Consider the following 17,613-nt stretch of genomic DNA (forward strand, 5'->3'; position numbering starts at 1 on the left):
CTAATACGTGACAGTCGCAAAAATTAAAAACCAAAAGGAATCAAACATCTCAGGATTAACAAAGCGATGCAGGTCCGACTGGTGTTGATGCTGAGAACTAAACACGTGATCTCTACAGCCTCTCTCTGCTGCAAATACAGTTTCAGTTTTTAAAAAGGTATCGTCTGTGTAATATTTTGAACTGAGGAATGAACGTGTTCTTTAGCTTTTCTCCAGTTTCCTCACCCTGTGAAACTTGTTGCTCAGGCTACTGAGGTTTCCAGCGTCGTCGGTCCACGTCCCACCCGACGGCTCCAGAGGGAAATCTCCACTTCCAAGTTTCAACCCCCCCCCCCCCACACACACACACACACACACACACACACACACACACAGTTGTCATCACCAGGCACAGCCAGCTTCTCCATCACGAGGACGGAGGATCTATCGCCTGCTGAACCTTTTCACATCCACTGGATCGAGCAGCGACACGGAACTAAAAGCTCAGAACCCGGCAAGCATCGAACATTCCTCTCAACTCGCTGTTATGAAATAGATTTTGTGACCTTGAAAAACCATTAACAGCATCAGGATGTGTATTTTTTCCATTAGTGCGATTTCAGCTGTGATTTAATGTGACTGACGTTTCACCTTTGGTTCATCAGCTACTTTTACATCATCGCTGCTGCTGTCCGAGGATTCGTTCATGTTTCTGAGATTCTGCAGAATGAATCAAGCGAACAAGAACAATTTATTGACGCTCTGCTCATTATCCAATTATTTCTTAACATTTGAAACATGTCAGCGTTTGATCAGGTTGATGAAAAGGGTTTGTTCTCCACTTCATTTATTCTCTTTATTCAGTTTATACACTTGAATGAGCAGAATCTGTGAATGAGAGACAAGCAGCTGGTTTCAAGTTTCATCAGGCTGTGGTTGCCTGCAGGTAAACGTGTGGAGAACAAAAGAGGCGGAGCACATCGACCGAAACGCATCGACTACAGGCACTTTAATTTATCTGCATTGCTATTTTAGCTTCTGTTTAAATCTTTTCCTTGTAAGGTGACCTTGAAAAACATCAATAAATAACATGTATTATTGTGATTGTTTTAATAATGTACGTTAATGTAATTTTATTCCCTGATGTTCTTTGCTTCAGCCCAGAACTGCTTCAATGTGTTTTCAAAAGTGCTGTATCATAAAGTTTATTATAATTATTGTGACGCTATTGAAGTACGTGTTAAATGATTATTTTCAGATCGTGTAATTAGGTTGATTCACCCGTCAAAAAAATATACATTCCACTCTTTTCCCTCGTTAATGGAGGAAAAGGTTCATCGGTGGACACAGTAATTAAAATGCTGCAGCTTTCTCACATTACACATCTGGAGGTGAACACGCTGAACACACACACAAACACACACACACACACATGCTGCACATACAAGCTGAACGCCTGCTGCTCAGTGCCGTTCTGCATGTAAAGGTCCGTACTGTGAATTCCCTGTGGACACATTAAGATGAACACACTACACACTACACACTACACACTACACACTACACACTACACACTACACACTACACACTACACACTACACCAAGCACATTGCATGAGACAGACGGTGAACCACGTACACACATGACTGAGCTTTGCACACGAGACGTGTTCTCATGTTAAAGATGTTCCGCACATCAAAGCACTTCTCTAACGGGACCGTCAGAAAATAATTAACCTTCCGAAAAACACGCAACCTCTCTGAGCCGCGAGCACGTCAGAGAAATACAAAGTGTTTTTAATTAAGATCATAAGATCCATTTATCCAGAGGAGCTGCTGCAGCGTGAGGTTTGTACCAAGGAAGCTGCTGAAGCTGAGGAGATACAGTTCTGTAGAGGAGTTGAGTTCAAGTCTCAATCTGCCTCACTCGAATGTAGAGACACCCACAAACACACACACACACAAACACACGCACACACACACACACACACACACATTTAATGCTACACTCACATTATTCTGCTGCACTCTAGAGATAGTCATCTATTTCTGGAAGGTGTGTGTGTGTGTGTGTTTGTGTGTGTGTGTGTGTGTGTGTGTGTGTGTGTGTGTGTGTGAGTGTGTGTGTGAGTGTGTGTGAGTGTGTGTGTGTGTGCGTGTGTGTGATCCATGTATTACTGGTGTTGTGGGGACCTAAACCTGTATACACATTTTGGGGACTTGTCTTCCTTATGGGGACAAAAACCAAGTAACCTTTATAATAAAAGAAAATGTTAGGGTGAATACCCGGTTAGGGTCAGGTTTAAGTTAAGGTTAGGTTAAGGTCAAGGTTAGAGTTAGACATGTATTAACTACAATAAGGTTCGGGTGGGTCTCCTAGAAATCAATGCAAGTCAATGTTATGTCCTCTGAAGTCCTGGAGACACGTGTGTGTGTGTGTGTGTGTGTGTGTGTGTGTGTGTGTGTGTGTGTGTGTGTGTGTGTGTGTGTGTGTGTGTGTGTGTGTGTGTGTGTGTGTGTGTGTGTGTGTGTGTGTGTGTGTGTGTGTGTGTGTGTGTGTGTGTGTGTGTGTGTGTGTGTGTGTCTGTTACTGTGTGTGTGTTCACAGCAGGACTGGGAGTTGGCTCGATCATATCACTCTGGTTTATCTTACTCATACAACAAGCTGCTCCTCTGTGTTTCTGCCCGACAACAGTGAGCGTGCCAGCGGAGTCGTTACCGTGGCAGCCGGCGTCGTCCCACAGTCGGCCGCGGTGAGACGCGTCTCTGCCGTGAACCACAAACACCGAGAGGACCGACAGCTCCATTACAGAGCCGGGGGTGTTGTAAGAAGGCAATGAGGCTTTTATTGTGACAAATGTCTTTGCCACAGCTCATTACATCATCACACGCGTCCATTATGTAACTTAAACACTTTCTATTGTCAGATTTGAATCTTAAAACCAAACTTCCACCAGATTCAGTTTCCTGCTGCATAATTAAAGCAGCACAGAGACGCAGAGCCTTTAAAAACGTGCCGCTGCCGCTTTAATTCAGCGAGCATGTGCGGCGATGATGCAAGTCCTCGAACCCCCCCCCCCCCCCCCCTGGGACCACGCGCTACACCTTTGTCCTCGGACGGAGTCGGACGTAGCTCGACCCTCTGATCACCTGAGCTCTTCGGGCACAGGACAAAACAACAGAGCAGCTGACGAAGCAAACAGCTGAGGTCCGAGAACAAGCAGCTGCTAACGCTCTAACTTTCTACAACAGAGAAGCAGCGCTGACGCTCGCTGGGTTTAAAGCTTCTGATCTGTGATTTGGAACATGAAATAATGTGGATGGATAGATAGGCGTTGGTTGAAATCATACTTTACGAGGAACTTATTAACCACTGGGGGGCATTGTGATGTCACATGACCAGAGTCGGGTATCGTTTGGGTTTTATCAGACATTTAATTCAGCTTCGGTGCCTAGAACGTTAAAAAAAATAAGAAAACCACAGTTGGATGATAAGAAAATAGAAATGAGAAGCTTATTTTATTGCTGAGGGAAATTGGAAGTCGAAATAGTTTAACAGTTTAAAGTAGGCTTAACTTTAATATGCAGAATCACAAATTCCCTATTTTCCTAATGATCTTTCAACACAGTTTCAGTGGAAATTAAATATTTGTATCACTTCCTGTAGCTGTTTCACAGTAAAAGCATATCTGTTGACCTAATTCATTCATTTGTATTAGAGTTTTTAATTGTCATTGCAGGACTGGAAGATTCCCTGTTTCACAGCGTAGAGTCGTGGCATGTAGACGAGGACACAGAGCGACGGCTTCCTCTCAGGTTGAAATGCAGCCACACCAGAGCCGTGTAGAGAGTGTGTTGCCTCCAGAGTTTGTGTAATGTTAACTGGAGTTGTGCCCTGATGCTAATGTTGCCTATAAGCCGGGAAACGATTTCAGTGAAGAGCTCAGGCTCCACAATCTGTGTTGTGATTCAGTCCGGAAGGAACCGGTCGTGTTTCAGAACCCGACCCCTCACATGACATCACGATAACCCAGAAGTGTTGGTGTCTTTATTTGGGCTTTTTTTTAAACTTTGCAGAACTTTTAAATTCAAAGACAAACCCTTTATGAATCACACTAGAGGAAAGAAAACCGTGAAACAGCCTCATATGTCTCCTTTATTTTCAATCAGCGCTCAGCCTGAGCCATGCCGCAGGTAACCATGGCAACAACCCTGATGCTCGGAGCTATACAGCATGTTCCAACTAAATATAGTCACAACTGGCAATCGTCGAGTTTGTCCTGGAAGAGACAAAACAAGGACGGAACACATGCTGGTTATTCCTGAGAACAAACTTGAATGATTGGTGATAATTTGATTCTTTACGGATCTCAGGCTGACGAGCGTCACTTCGCTCTGTGACTCATCTTCCAGAGTTTGGGCGTCAAGCGTTTTTTAATAGACACAGTGTGACATGAGATAAATCGAGCAGAAGTGAACTGTGGCTTCTGGAACCTTTCGGCTCGGATCTCGGGAAATGTGATTTGCTGAGTCTGAACACGGCGGCAGCCATTCGCTCGATTTGTCCAAGTTTCCCGAACCAACGAGCTGAGCGACCGAGCGAATCCTCGAGACGTGACATCGAGTGAAGCCGGTTCGTTGGGGAGCAAGTTCTCTCATGTGTCAGCCATCACCACAGCTTCCAGAGGCATCACATCCGACGCTCTGCATGTATTAACCATGAGCGCCGGGCCTCAGTGCGCCGGGGACCTCGGTGGAATTCACCACAATGTGGAGCGAGAACCGCCACAGGAAGCCACAGGGGGAGGAGCCGGGCGTTACCGCAACCAATCAGCAGGATCGATCGCTGCACATGACGGCAGCAGATGATTTATCAACGATGCTGTGGCTGGACGTTCAATCTGCTCCCAGCCCCGCCCAGCTCGTTGCACCACAGGGGGTCGGCTGCGTTTAAAGCCGACGAGTAAACACGTCTTCTCGTGCTCAGCCCGGAACGAGACCGATCCTTCTTCTAAATGTCACGGGAATCACCACGTCCTGCATCATTTCTGATTTTTGAAAACATTCACCTTTACGTTAATTATCAGAGCAGGCAGACTCATTTAGAAACGTCAAAACAAGACAGCAATACGTTTTATTAAATCTCCTCCCACTGTCTGAGGAAGTTTGGAGTGTGTTTGTTTTAAAGTTAGAAGTATTTGTTGTTTTTCCTATTCTATTAAGAGATATACAAACAAAAGACAATCTACCATCTCTCCATTTCCTTAAGTTAATTAGGAACAAATTAAACTCGTGGCTTCGGTCCAATTTAATCTTCCTCTTCTCCCCGGAGCTCCGGACGCTGCAGCTGAATCCAAATTACAACAGGACGCCGAGCCGCCGTGCTCCGGCCTCCCTGACCTGTTTGTAAAACTGTGTCTGCTACAGGGGGGGGGGGGGAAGGGTCACGTACACAAATGATGATTAATTCCAACAACAGAGTGCGGGCGGGTGAGTCACACATGAGCAGAACACTGGACGCTGAAGAGCAGAGAAGCAGGAGGTTGGACTTCCCGCAGGTTTCCGCAGCGTTTAATGTGTCATCATCAGGCAACAGACTCGAACCCGACTGTGACTCAGAGGTTATTTCAATCCCTGACGGACTGAAGCAGACGCACAGGGAGAGAAACAGCACTGGATGCAGACCAGTTCCCATGGCAACGTGGACCAATAGATGTCAGCTATTGACTGGGGATGAAGATCTCTTAAAGAAAACACCTACACACACACACACACACAGAGACACACACAGGATCACTTCCTATCAATGTGACTTCTTGACCACATTCTATATTTGTCACACACACACACAGACACACACACACACACACACACACACACACACACACACACACACACACACACACACACTCCAGCGAAACAACCAACTCCCAAAACATCCATTGTTGTTATAAAACAATCGTACAAATGGAACGTTTCTCTGTAAAAAAGCCCGAAAAGGACGAATGCTTCAGGAACCAGGTAAGAGACAAGGTCAAAGCGGCGCTAGCGCGGCGCTAACCGGGCTGCTAACCTGAGCTATGGGCAGTGGGCAGTGGGCTTTGCGCAGTGAGAGCTGGAGCTAACTGCTCCAGGTCCCACTGCGGGCCTGCGCTGGGACTCTAGCAGCCGGGCTTCGGTCCACCTGACTCTGGTTCAAACGATATGGTTGCAATATTGTATCTTCGTCTCCAGGACTCAAAACAGGTCAATCTGAGGAGGGCTGTTTTAGACAGGGTAAAAAGGTGCTGTTTTAAATGATCCTTCCGGTATTTTGACCAAAATATGTCTCAGACATTTCATTAAGACCCCAAGGAACCATATCAACTGTGGTGAAATGGGCATACGATGGGACCTTTGAAGTAGCAGAGATCCTGTTTTCATTTTCATGTTTGTTTGCACTTTTAGTTTGTGCACTTTAACATGACAGATTTGAATGTCAGTTCAGTTTACCAAGGCCACTCGTTATGCTGTTGTGTGTGTTGTTCAATGTTAAAGATGACAGTACCAATGGTGTCTCAAATACACCTCTTTTTTTAACTTTTACTAATCTGGATGTTTCAATGAAGAAAGAATCAGTGTTATTGTTTCCAAGGACATTGGGGATATTTTCAGCTGGTTTTAAAAAAAAAATTTGTACACAATTTATCATACATGATATTTAACGACCTGGCTGCCACTTTATAGGTAGGTGTTATAGGCCTGAGCCTCTTTGAAAACACAACATTGTGTAAAATACAGGCTGTCTGAAGTGATTACTCGTTAATTTATAAGATTTAGTTTTAAGAAGAAAAACAAACTTTTAATCGCGATTAATCGCGATTAATGAATTTCAAAATGTGAGATTAATTAGTTAATTTTTTTTAATCTATTGACAGCCCTAGTATTTTTAAATATTGAGCAATGATTTCAAAGCTGTTGTTTTCAAACCCTTGTGACAAAGAAATATATTTGAGACCTGATATTTCACAGTTTAACCATAAACTTGAAAACTAGAAATCATAGGAAAACTGAAAATACAACCAAATATATATATAATATGAATTGAGAAAATAAATATGCATCTTTTTAGTTTGTTATTCTGTCACATAAAATGTTTAATATCTACAAAAACTCAGTAGATTTGATCAGGTCTAATTATTAAAGTATGAAGAATGATTCCTTGTCATTTAGTGATTTTTGGCCACTTTTAACATGTTGAGTGCAAATGTTTTCACATGGATTTATACTTGATCATAACTTGTTCTCAAGAAATCATACAAAAAATATGATCAATGGAAACGTGTCCATGTGAAGCCAAGGTCTCCTCCAAGGTGGGATCAATTATGAATGAAATTTAACTGACAAACAGAATCAGTCGAGGTTTACTCGAACCTTCAGGGCTCAAAAACACATTAAATACAATAACTACACATTAACCTGCAATATGTTCCCTTATTTAAACCTGTCTCTTCAATAAGTCAAATCAGCTGTAAATGGTCTGAACATCATGAACTGAATCTAAATTATGATTCTTTCTTCTGTTAAAGAAACTCGAGACAAAGAGACTCAACCCTTTGCTGCTGTTTGTGTGTTTTCTCAATTTGTCTCATGAGGACCTGGAGATGGTTCATTATTTATCTGATGTGATGCTATAGATCGAGTTGGAGTCTGATGACTTCGAGCCTCGGCTCTGAATAAATGAAAAGTTTCCTCTTTAATGCAGAGGAGCTGACTGGGGGGGTTGGGGGTTGCGGTGCGGTGCGGTGCTGGGGCCTGCACGCCAACACCGATGGTTTCACACAGAACATAAAAATATTTAAAATGTATTCAGACAAATTAATTAAACTTTAACAGGATATCAGAATAAAAACAAAGCCCTCAGATCAGCGCAGCAGCTCCAGACACGCATCGAAATGACCAAACATCTGAAAGTGTGATGGATGCACATCTGCACCACACTAGCGAACATCTGCATTAAGGACACAGCTCCTCCAGCTGCTGCTGCTTGTGATCTGAGCAGACACACAGGATGAAGGGCACCATCACAGACTGGAGACCCGCAGCAGCATCTTACCGTCAGCGGCCGAGCAGATGTGCATCAGCATCAGCATCAGCACCACGAAGCACCGGGCCGTCATCCCACCCGCAGCCGGGGTCCGGTGCGCGGTGCTCGGCGTGCGGACAGCCAGCATCCCGGCGTCCAGGATCCATGAGGAGGAGGAGGAGGAGGAGGAGGAGGAGGAGGAGGAGGAGGAGGAGGAGGAGGAGGAAGAGGAGCGGGGGTCTCCTTCCCCAGTTAGCCCTGCGACCCCGGGGCAGAGGAGCGCATGTTTGGGAGCCATCGGTCAACCAATTAATCCAGAATGGAAAACACCTCGAGGGGCAGCTGAGGCGAGATGCATCCGACCAACGCGCCCCCGGTGCGGCCCAGCGGGCTCCTCTCCATGGGCCTAGTGAGGTTCTCCTGGTTCTCCTGGTTCTCTCCTGATGCTTCTCCGTGATGTGAGTTGTTCTACTGGCTCCGCAGCGCGCTCTCCATCCCTGCGTCAACCCGCAGCATCCAGCAGGGGCACCGCGGAGGCGCCTTCACAATAAGAGCATGAGGTTTCTGCTGCTAAAGGGAGAGTTCACCAGTGGTGGGAAGTAACGAGGTAGAAATACTTTGTTTCTGTACTTAAGTAGATTTTTCACATATCTGTACTTTACTTGAGTATTTCTTTTCCTGACGACTTTTTACTTTTACTCGTTACATTTGAACAAAAATATGTGTACTTTCTACTTCTTACATTCTCAAACTGGCTCGTTACTTGAGCAGCGGAGGTTGGTTCTCTCTCTCGCTCTCTCTCTCTCTCTCTCTCTCTCTCTCTCTCTCTCTCTCTCTCTCTCTCTCTCTCTCTCTCTCTCATCTAGGGTTAAAAAAAATTACATTATATACATTATATTCATATTGTTGTTAAAAATTTTCAGTCAGTTGAGATAAATCTTGAGAAGAAACATTTTGGATTGTTTTGTGTCTGTATAGGCCTACTATAAAAAGCACTTTGCATTTTTAATTTTGGTACTTGTACTTTTGATACTTAAGTACATTTCAACACCAGATACTTTTGATACTTAAGTACTTTTAATATGAGCTACTTTAAGACTTTTACTCAAGTCATTTTCTGACGGGTGACTTCTACTTTTACTGAAGTCACTTTCAGGTAAGATATCTGTACTTTTACTCAAGTATGGCTTTCAAGTACTTTATACACCACTGGACTTCAGTCATGATTTACTCGACACTGACATTGCAAATACAATGCAATTGATGTAAATAGGGATCACGTCTTCAAACGTAATAAAAACTACTTTAAAAATCAATAACATGCCTCCATACGGCTCCTGTGGTGTCTTGTGGAGGCATCATTTACACTGCCTGCCTCTTCCATGTTAGTGGATGGGACATTGACCAAAAAAAAACATCAATGCATACATTAAATATATTTTGAAAACTAGTAAAAAGAACAGTTTTTTTTTGCTGAAGACATTAAACATAAAAATAAAACGCATCTCATCTCCTTTACATCTGATGTGAACGGACTCCTTGTCTTTGTGCATCAATCATAATTCACACTGACGCTATTTCCACATTAACCCTGTGTTGCATGAATTATTACTTAAACAGGTTAAAAGCAGGTTTTAATGTGTTTTATGCTGCACAACAAAAAAATGGTTTAAATACAAGGTACAAAAATAACACAACCGTAATATAATTATAAATACATATTGTTTTATACATTTATGTATTTACTAAGAGTGAAGCATGTACCATTTTATCCTCTAGGAAAGAAAATAACTGAATGAACTTCTTTACTAGTAATTTATACAAAAGTAAGAATTTCTTTTGTTAAAACTATGATTTCCAGTTGATAAAAATAAAATCCAGATAATGTTATAAAGTGAAAAAAATATCTTAAACTAAAAACTGTTTTTTTCCTTATAAAAAATGATTGTTTATTACTGTATTTCAGTACGATTGAGATCAACTGTTCACACTTTGCAGTTGAACATTAATGTTATAAATTCACAGTTTAGCCTAATTATTGTAGTTATTCTGCTTATACCCTGATTTTACTCTCATTGATATTTGTCGGCTGCAGAGGAACAAAAGCTGAACTTCACAAACTTTAAACGGATGAAAAACAAATCAGGAGTCGTGTCCAGATGTGATCCAGGCAGAAATATCCAGATGTTTGAGGACAAAGATTTTCATTTTGAAAATGTGTGGGACTGTTACTGAACCAAAAACTAAACCAATGTAAATAAAAAAGCGATGATATCACATGAACTAAACCACGTTGGTCTCTGTACATGAAGGTTTGTCTGGAAACTGGGACAGAAATTCCTCATGGTTCTGCTTTTCTCTTTTTAACAATCAGGTTTATCATCATTATCATGAGGATAAAGTTGTTGCGTTGTGTGACGCTGTGTGTGTGTGTGTTGCTGAGCAGCGTCAGGAGTGTCTTCAGCAGCAGATATCAATCTGTTCTCATGGTTTTAAATACAGCCGTGAACAGTTGAGCTGTGTGGTTTCTGTCGAGGTTTTAACTTCAACAACATGTCGACAGCTACAACCTTCAGAGCGTGAGAAACACCTTCAACTCAGAGACTCATCAGATCCCATCAGTGTCTCTGAGCTGTCGTCAGACTCGTGCACTTCAGAGAAAACTGACTTCATTTGGAATAAATCCAAACACACTGGATCTGCTGAGGAAGTTTAATGATCCATGTGTGATATCAAACTCTGCAAATGGTGAATAAGAAGTATTTGATATTTCATCTGAACATCAGGAGAACACTGGAATGACAGACGATGAGAAATGTGTCATTTCAAAAGATCACTTTTATTAAAAGTTGTTATTATTATTACTATATTATTTTTATTAGAATAATGGTTATTTTTTTGTACAGTAAAATCCATAGGTTTAGTTTTTAAAGCCAAACTGGGCAACTTCCTGTCTTGTGTCTAACTTTAGTTGTAGCAGGAAGAAGCCATTTGTTATAATATTGGTTTAAAATGACTAATCACTTTCTGTCTAACCTCTAAAAACAGAGATGTGAGACAACAAACCTCACAAATGTGTTTTTGTTTCTTCTTATATTTAAAATGTGCATTAACAATCCAGACAACTAATGATTCTGCTGCTGGAACACGTGTTAATGGCAGATCTGCAGGAGGAAGGCGACCCCTGGTGGCAGCTGAGGGCACTGACAGACACCACTGGGAAAAACCATCATTAGACCTGTTCCCATTGTGCCCAATTTAGTGTAAAAGACCTAATTCTGAAATCCGCCTGCAGGAACCATCATCTGTAAACACAGCGTTATGTCGTCTAAATGTATTTAATTAGCGTAAAGCCGCACACAGGGAGGATTCTGGGAGAAGTTATTAAAGGCTTGTTTGCAAAAATTTCAAATTACAAAGACAGAAATGTGTAAAACCAACAGTTGTGATAAACATTATGTTAAATAAAAACTTAGAGACTGTTGATTAAATTGTACTGAGCATTCATGTCTTTGTATTTTTCCATCTTTAAATGTACAATTGGATGCGAATAGAACGTAAAAAACTTAAATGACTGTAAAAACAAACACAACCACTAAATAATAAAGGGTTCGACGGTGTAGACAGGATACATGGCAATGGTTTTATTTAGAATAAATCGTAGGAAAATATAATTCTTTGAAAACTTATTTTAAAACCTTGGAATGGACTCAAAAATATGTATATAATATATATTAGCATTACAGTTTAAAATTTTATAAAAAATAAGGACAAAACCATCTACGGACAAATTTTCTTTATATATACGTTTCAATATATATATATATATTGAAACATTGGTTCACTCATGGATCCAGGTGTGTTTACGCTGTTTTTACGTTTGGCCACAAAATATTCATATTCTGCACAATTCATTTTACAAAAGAGAAACTTTAGGAGGTAACAGTTCCTTTATTATAGCCACAGACTTATTGCTGACGTGGCCGACTCATTGAGGGCTAAAGAAAAACTTTAAAATCATAAATATCAAACGACTAAAACCGCTCATCTCTCTGTGGACCCTTCGACAAACGCTGCAACCCACAAACTCTGAATCAACAACGATGACAAACAGCGAGTGAAGCAAAAGATATTTTTTTAATTCAAAGTGAATCTTGACATAGTACAACCATCAATTCATAATTTGACACTCACCAATAAGAGTCACCAAGAAGGACCCGCTTTTTGTGACAAAGTACATAAGGCTTGGTCACATTGAACTCACTGAGAACTAGAGGGGGGGGGGAGAAAAACGACTGCAAACTGGTAAGACACGTTATTACATCCAAATAATCATTTTCCCAGTCCTCGTATTGTTTTATATTGCACAGTGCAGTTGCTACATGTCAAACTAGTGTAGCATTAAAAGGAAAAGAACAACAAATCAAAAGAAAAACAAATTAACTCATAAAGCCACACAAACCTACACATATTCAGAACAGTAACAGTTTCAATTTAGCAATCAAGTCTACATATTTGTGTCTAAATACAATAAATGTCAACACAATTATAGTTGTGGTACAAAAATCTACCTAGAACGTCTGAGGAGTCGAATTTCACACTAGTTGTTTTCCCGCCCTGGACTCAAATGAGATGAGCCGTGTTTAAAGGGAAGGTGGTTCAGACATGAGGGAACCGACAGAGGCAGAACAGGGAACAGAACCCTCAAAGACAAAATAGAGAGCGTTGAATTATTGTTTTCTTTTTTTTAACCTCCATTTGTTTCTTTGTGGACAAGATTACACAAAAACGACCCAACGAATTTCCACTAAACTTTGTGTTGAGATGAAACACAGGCCAAGAAACAAGCGATTAGGTTTCGGTGTGTATCGTATCGAGCCGTTAACGGTCATCAATCTTCTAGGGAATAAGTCATGATGAGTCTCCTACATGAGGTCAAATCTATGGTACTGATATCTATCACTTGTTATGGGTCAGAAAGAATTGATTTAGATCCTGGACCTGGAGTGAAAGGTTCCAGTAAGGGTTCCTCGTTCCAGGGTGAAAGGTTCCTGCAGTGGAGACACAGCTTCTGAGTGTGTGCAGCTCGATAGAATTTAAAGAAACTCAGGTCCTGTTGGGTCTCGTCAAAGGTACATTCTATTTAATGACTTAACGCAGAATTAGTTTTAGTATCTGAAGAGTCCCTGCTCTGTCATCTGAGGCTCCCGGTGCTTGTTTGAATATTTGAACGCTGGGGGGTGTGACCCTCTGGTGACTTTGACGCCGTCGGGGTAAAGCTGCAGTGAGACGGGATTATCCGTCATGAACAATCAACCCAGAGTGGTGGTGGTGGTGGTGGTGGTGGGGGGGGAGGGCACATCTCATCACAGGCGGCGAGGCTGCACAGCACTTTAAGTACAGATCACGATTGTGTGACACACACACACACACACACCAATCAGTTATAATAATAATAATAGACTGCACTCCAAGCCGAGCAGAGCACATCCTCTCGTTTAAGGATTCGTCAACACAGTAGATTATTTAGACGAGTACACAAAATAAACCCATTACTCAACAAGCCATATAGCCAAACAATTACAAGGTAGTAGGAGGAGTCGATGACAGCTTTGGACCAACACTTTGAGTACGATTGATAAAGCATTTTGAAAGAAGCCCTGACGGAAACACATGGCGACATCTAGCTGATCAACTCCAACTATCAACATCCCCCGGCACAGAATGAGAGGAACATGCTGTGTAGCCACTAGAAATGGAGAACAACTCATCCACGGAACCAAAAGCAGATGTGTTGACGTCCACAAATACATTCACGTTGTGAGAGTAAAGCTCTGTACTTGTGTTTTCAGGCCCCAGGTTTCTTAGCACTGCACGGTGTCGAGCAGAGTAACACAATCCCTGACTTTCTTAGGATTCTGTTTGTTTCCCGTCCTCATCTTAGTCAAACAAACAACTTTGGGTTTTTTTTTGAGATGTGAAAACAGGAGCTGATTCCCTTCAGGAGGAGGAAATGAGTCAACGAATTTCAGAAACCGCTTTGATATCCACGCGTTTTGAAGGAAGGCACTAAGTTCAGTACAGTACAAGGAGTCGCGAACACAGTCCGATAACGGAGAAACAAAAGCCGTGTCATCAGAGGAAACCGAACGTGAAACACAATAATACGTCAACGACACACCGGTTACAGAATCAAAGAGTGAAACCCAGCCTACGTTTGAAATACTGATGCTAAATACACACACACACAAAAAACACACATTAACACACACACCAAAAAGCAACAGAATAAAATAAAAAAAGAAAACTCATAACTTCCATTACAGCAGTTTACAATCACTTCAAAACAACAAAGCCAATATACAGAGGCACTAGCATATAGGAATAGCATTCAATATACTCTAGGATCAAAATAAAACCCACTTCTATCGCATATAGTCGCGTGAACTACGATGCAGAAGAGAGAGTTGCAGGCTAGAACGAGATTAGTCCTCTAAATTCACAGCTACGAAAGTGGCGGATAATCAGTACATAGCAGCTTATTATACTATAACTATACATTCCAAATACAATTAGCCAAACATAGCTCAGAAAAATAAAACCTCAACCTCATTGGTTTTTTCGCAAAATAGAGATCTCACAATATATATATAATCCGATGTTGATAACTGCGACAGTACGCCGGAGGTGAAAGGGAGAAATCGTATCGACCATGCTTCAGAAATGATTCATGAACAGTCTTTGGTGCTGATTGGAGTAAAATACCAGTTGATATGACGACAGGTAAAGACGCAGCTCCACTACACACGAGAAATCAAACACACACGCACTCACACAAACGCACAAAAATCAAGGCTATGCATCCACCCTGAAGGAATGTATCAAAACTGACAACAGGCTTCAATACATGGACAAAATTCATCTCACAAAAATATGTTAAACAATTACCAATACACCTCTAACACTCAATAGCCCAGCAATGACACTGTAAGCTGATTATTTCAAACACTGACAAGCATTTAAAAGATAAAAACTTAATTCTCTTTAAGTCTATGCCACTCCCCAAAATAAAACACTCTAAAACATAGGATGCATTACTGCAAGTCTGCCCTAAATGCATGAAATAATAAAAACACAGCAACCCAGAGGCTATCTAGATTGTATTGCAGTTACAGTAAACAGTGACAATACTGTTATGAATTAAGTACTATAGTGAATAGAAATCGATTATCAAAATATCAAATCACTCTCTATGTACATTAAAAAGCTCATTCAGTCAAAGCCCTAAATGTGCAGCCTCTAGCTAAAGTAAATCCATACTCTTGAGTTAGAAAGCAAAACTGAAGTCCAATATTTTAAAAAAACCCAACCACAAGCGTTATCCTCGTGTTCGTCCGATAAGCCCAAAGTGATCAGAGTCTGAAGGTTAAGTGCTGCAAGCCCATTTAAATGTACAATCTATAGAAGCTCCTGAAGTTAGGTCGTAGACTCTGGTTTTTAAGGCACTAGGAGGCGGCAGCAGCAAAGTTCTGCCTGGAACAGAGACAGGAGCGCTGGGTCCTGGTTAACACAGACTGGGATGGCTTAACGAGCAGATCTGAGCGGGCGAGCACGTGCTACAAGGCAACGAAGATAAAGGGAAAGGGGGGGGGGGGGCTGAGCGATCCCACACCCACACGACGACAACAAGCGAATTCCAGCCTCTAATTAGATCACAACACAACACTCAAAGACAGGAGGTAATGTGCAAAGGACATTCTTAATGAACAAATCCTTGTCATCATCACGTGTGAATCGTTCCACTCGTGTAATGTTCTCTTTTATAAAGCTTTGCAGTTTTAATCGGTTTCCTCCGACGGCTGAAACCTGCTGATTTCGCAGGAAGTCCATCAGATCCGATGTCGTCTGTGACTTGTGACGTGAAACCTCCACGGGAAGGAGGCTTCACAAAACATCTTTTCTCTCTGAATACACAATTTTCCATCCTCTTCTCCTTAACCATATTCCCATCATCCTCGTCTTCGTCATCAAAAGTGTCCGTTTTGTGCTCGGCCACTCGCTCTACCTGCCCAGGTCGCAGCCCCACTCCGTCTCGCGTTGCCCCTCCTCCCCAGCAGGGGGAGCTGCAGCGGCCCGGCCCGCGACCTCAGATATAGGAGAACTGTGGGTGGTGGCTGAGCTTGGTGGGGCTCAGAGGGAAGCCGGTGTAGGCAGCTGGCGAGGCCATGTAGGGGTGAGGGGGGGGCGGTGGGGGGGGGAAGGCAGGCTTGAACTGGTGGGGGAGGTGGGCGTAGCTGGGCTGGTGGTGCGGGTGGATGGTCGGGGAGGGGAGGAGCCTGTGAGCGGGATGTCCATGGTGGTGGGGGTGGGCGCTGATGCCCAGGGTCACCTGGTGAACTATAGTGCCTCCTTGTGGGTGGGTGAGACCATAGCTGTGCTGGAGGAGAGGGGGAGGAGGGCGAGAGGGCAGGATGGGGTGGGGGTGGTGGGCGGTGGTGAGGGGGCCACCGGGGCCGTAGGACAGCAGGGTGTGTGTGTGTGGGCCGGCGGAGGTGTGGGTGGGGCTGCTGTGGGGCAGGTGGGTGAAGGTGTGTGTGTGGACAGTGGGGGGGATGTAGGCATGAGGTCGCAGAGGCCCATAGTTGCCGTTCCACTCTTTGTGGTTTGAACCGTACGGCTGCACCTGGAACACAGAGACATTCGGTTGTGTGAGTGGCCATTTTGATTTGAAACCTCGAGTTCAAAAATCAGATGTGACCATATTTGGAGGAGCAGGGGGAGGAGCCTGACGCAGCTCAAAGACACATAAAGAGATTAATCATCTATTTGACTTTAACTGGGAGCATAATTTACTAAATGAATATCATGCTGTGTTGAAGAATCCCCCCCGCTTCTAGTCTTTATGCTAAGCTAACCAGCTACTAGCGTGAGAGTCGTATCAAAGTCCTCAGTGTGTATTTGGAAAGTCTTTATGCTAAGCTAACCAGCTACTAGCGTGAGAGTCGTATCAAAGTCCTCAGTGTGTATTTGGAAAGTCTTTATGCTAAGCTAACCAGCTACTAGTGTGAGAGTCGTATCAAAGTCCTCAGTGTGTATTTGGAAAGTCTTTATGCTAAGCTAACCAGCTACTAGCGTGAGAGTCGTATCAAAGTCCTCAGTGTGTATTTGGAAAGTCTTTATGCTAAGCTAACCAGCTACTAGCGTGAGAGTCGTATCAAAGTCCTCAGCATGTCGGGCCTGAGAGGAAGATTGCATCACACCAGCTATAGAATGGAGTTTGTATTATAAAACATCTGGTTCCAACACCTGGCTTCACTTATCTTTACGTAACCCAAGGTTGGTTTATACAAGCTCATTTAAATATCAACACAGCCCCAATTATTTTCAAATCTACAATATATATCTGCGGATTTATTTGAGAGACCAGCTTCATCTTTCTGTTATTCAACTTTAAGCCCGTTACTCAAACGAAAATGTCCCGGAGCTCGGTAGCAAAGCTCGTCCCATTAAAATTCCCCGATAGATATTTGAGGCTTCAGCTCCCGCCCAGTCACTGATACAGAATATTAAACA

General features: G+C 42.6%; 1 protein-coding gene across 2 annotated transcripts in view; it reads right to left on the bottom strand.

Moving 5' to 3' along the window:
- Nucleotides 1–12,158: 12,158 nt before the first annotated feature.
- LOC133008875 (homeodomain-interacting protein kinase 3-like) overlaps nucleotides 12,159–17,613 on the bottom strand; it is a 31,521-nt gene continuing 26,066 nt past the window's right edge. For both annotated transcript variants that reach the window (XM_061076237.1, XM_061076236.1), the window contains exon 18: nucleotides 12,159–16,723. In XM_061076237.1, the coding sequence (XP_060932220.1) occupies nucleotides 16,187–16,723 (537 nt within the window). In that variant the 3' untranslated portion in view covers nucleotides 12,159–16,186. The remainder of the gene's footprint in view (nucleotides 16,724–17,613) is intronic.

The sequence above is a fragment of the Limanda limanda genome, chromosome 8 (genome assembly GCF_963576545.1).
Source record: "Limanda limanda chromosome 8, fLimLim1.1, whole genome shotgun sequence".
Lineage (NCBI taxonomy): Eukaryota > Metazoa > Chordata > Actinopteri > Pleuronectiformes > Pleuronectidae > Limanda > Limanda limanda.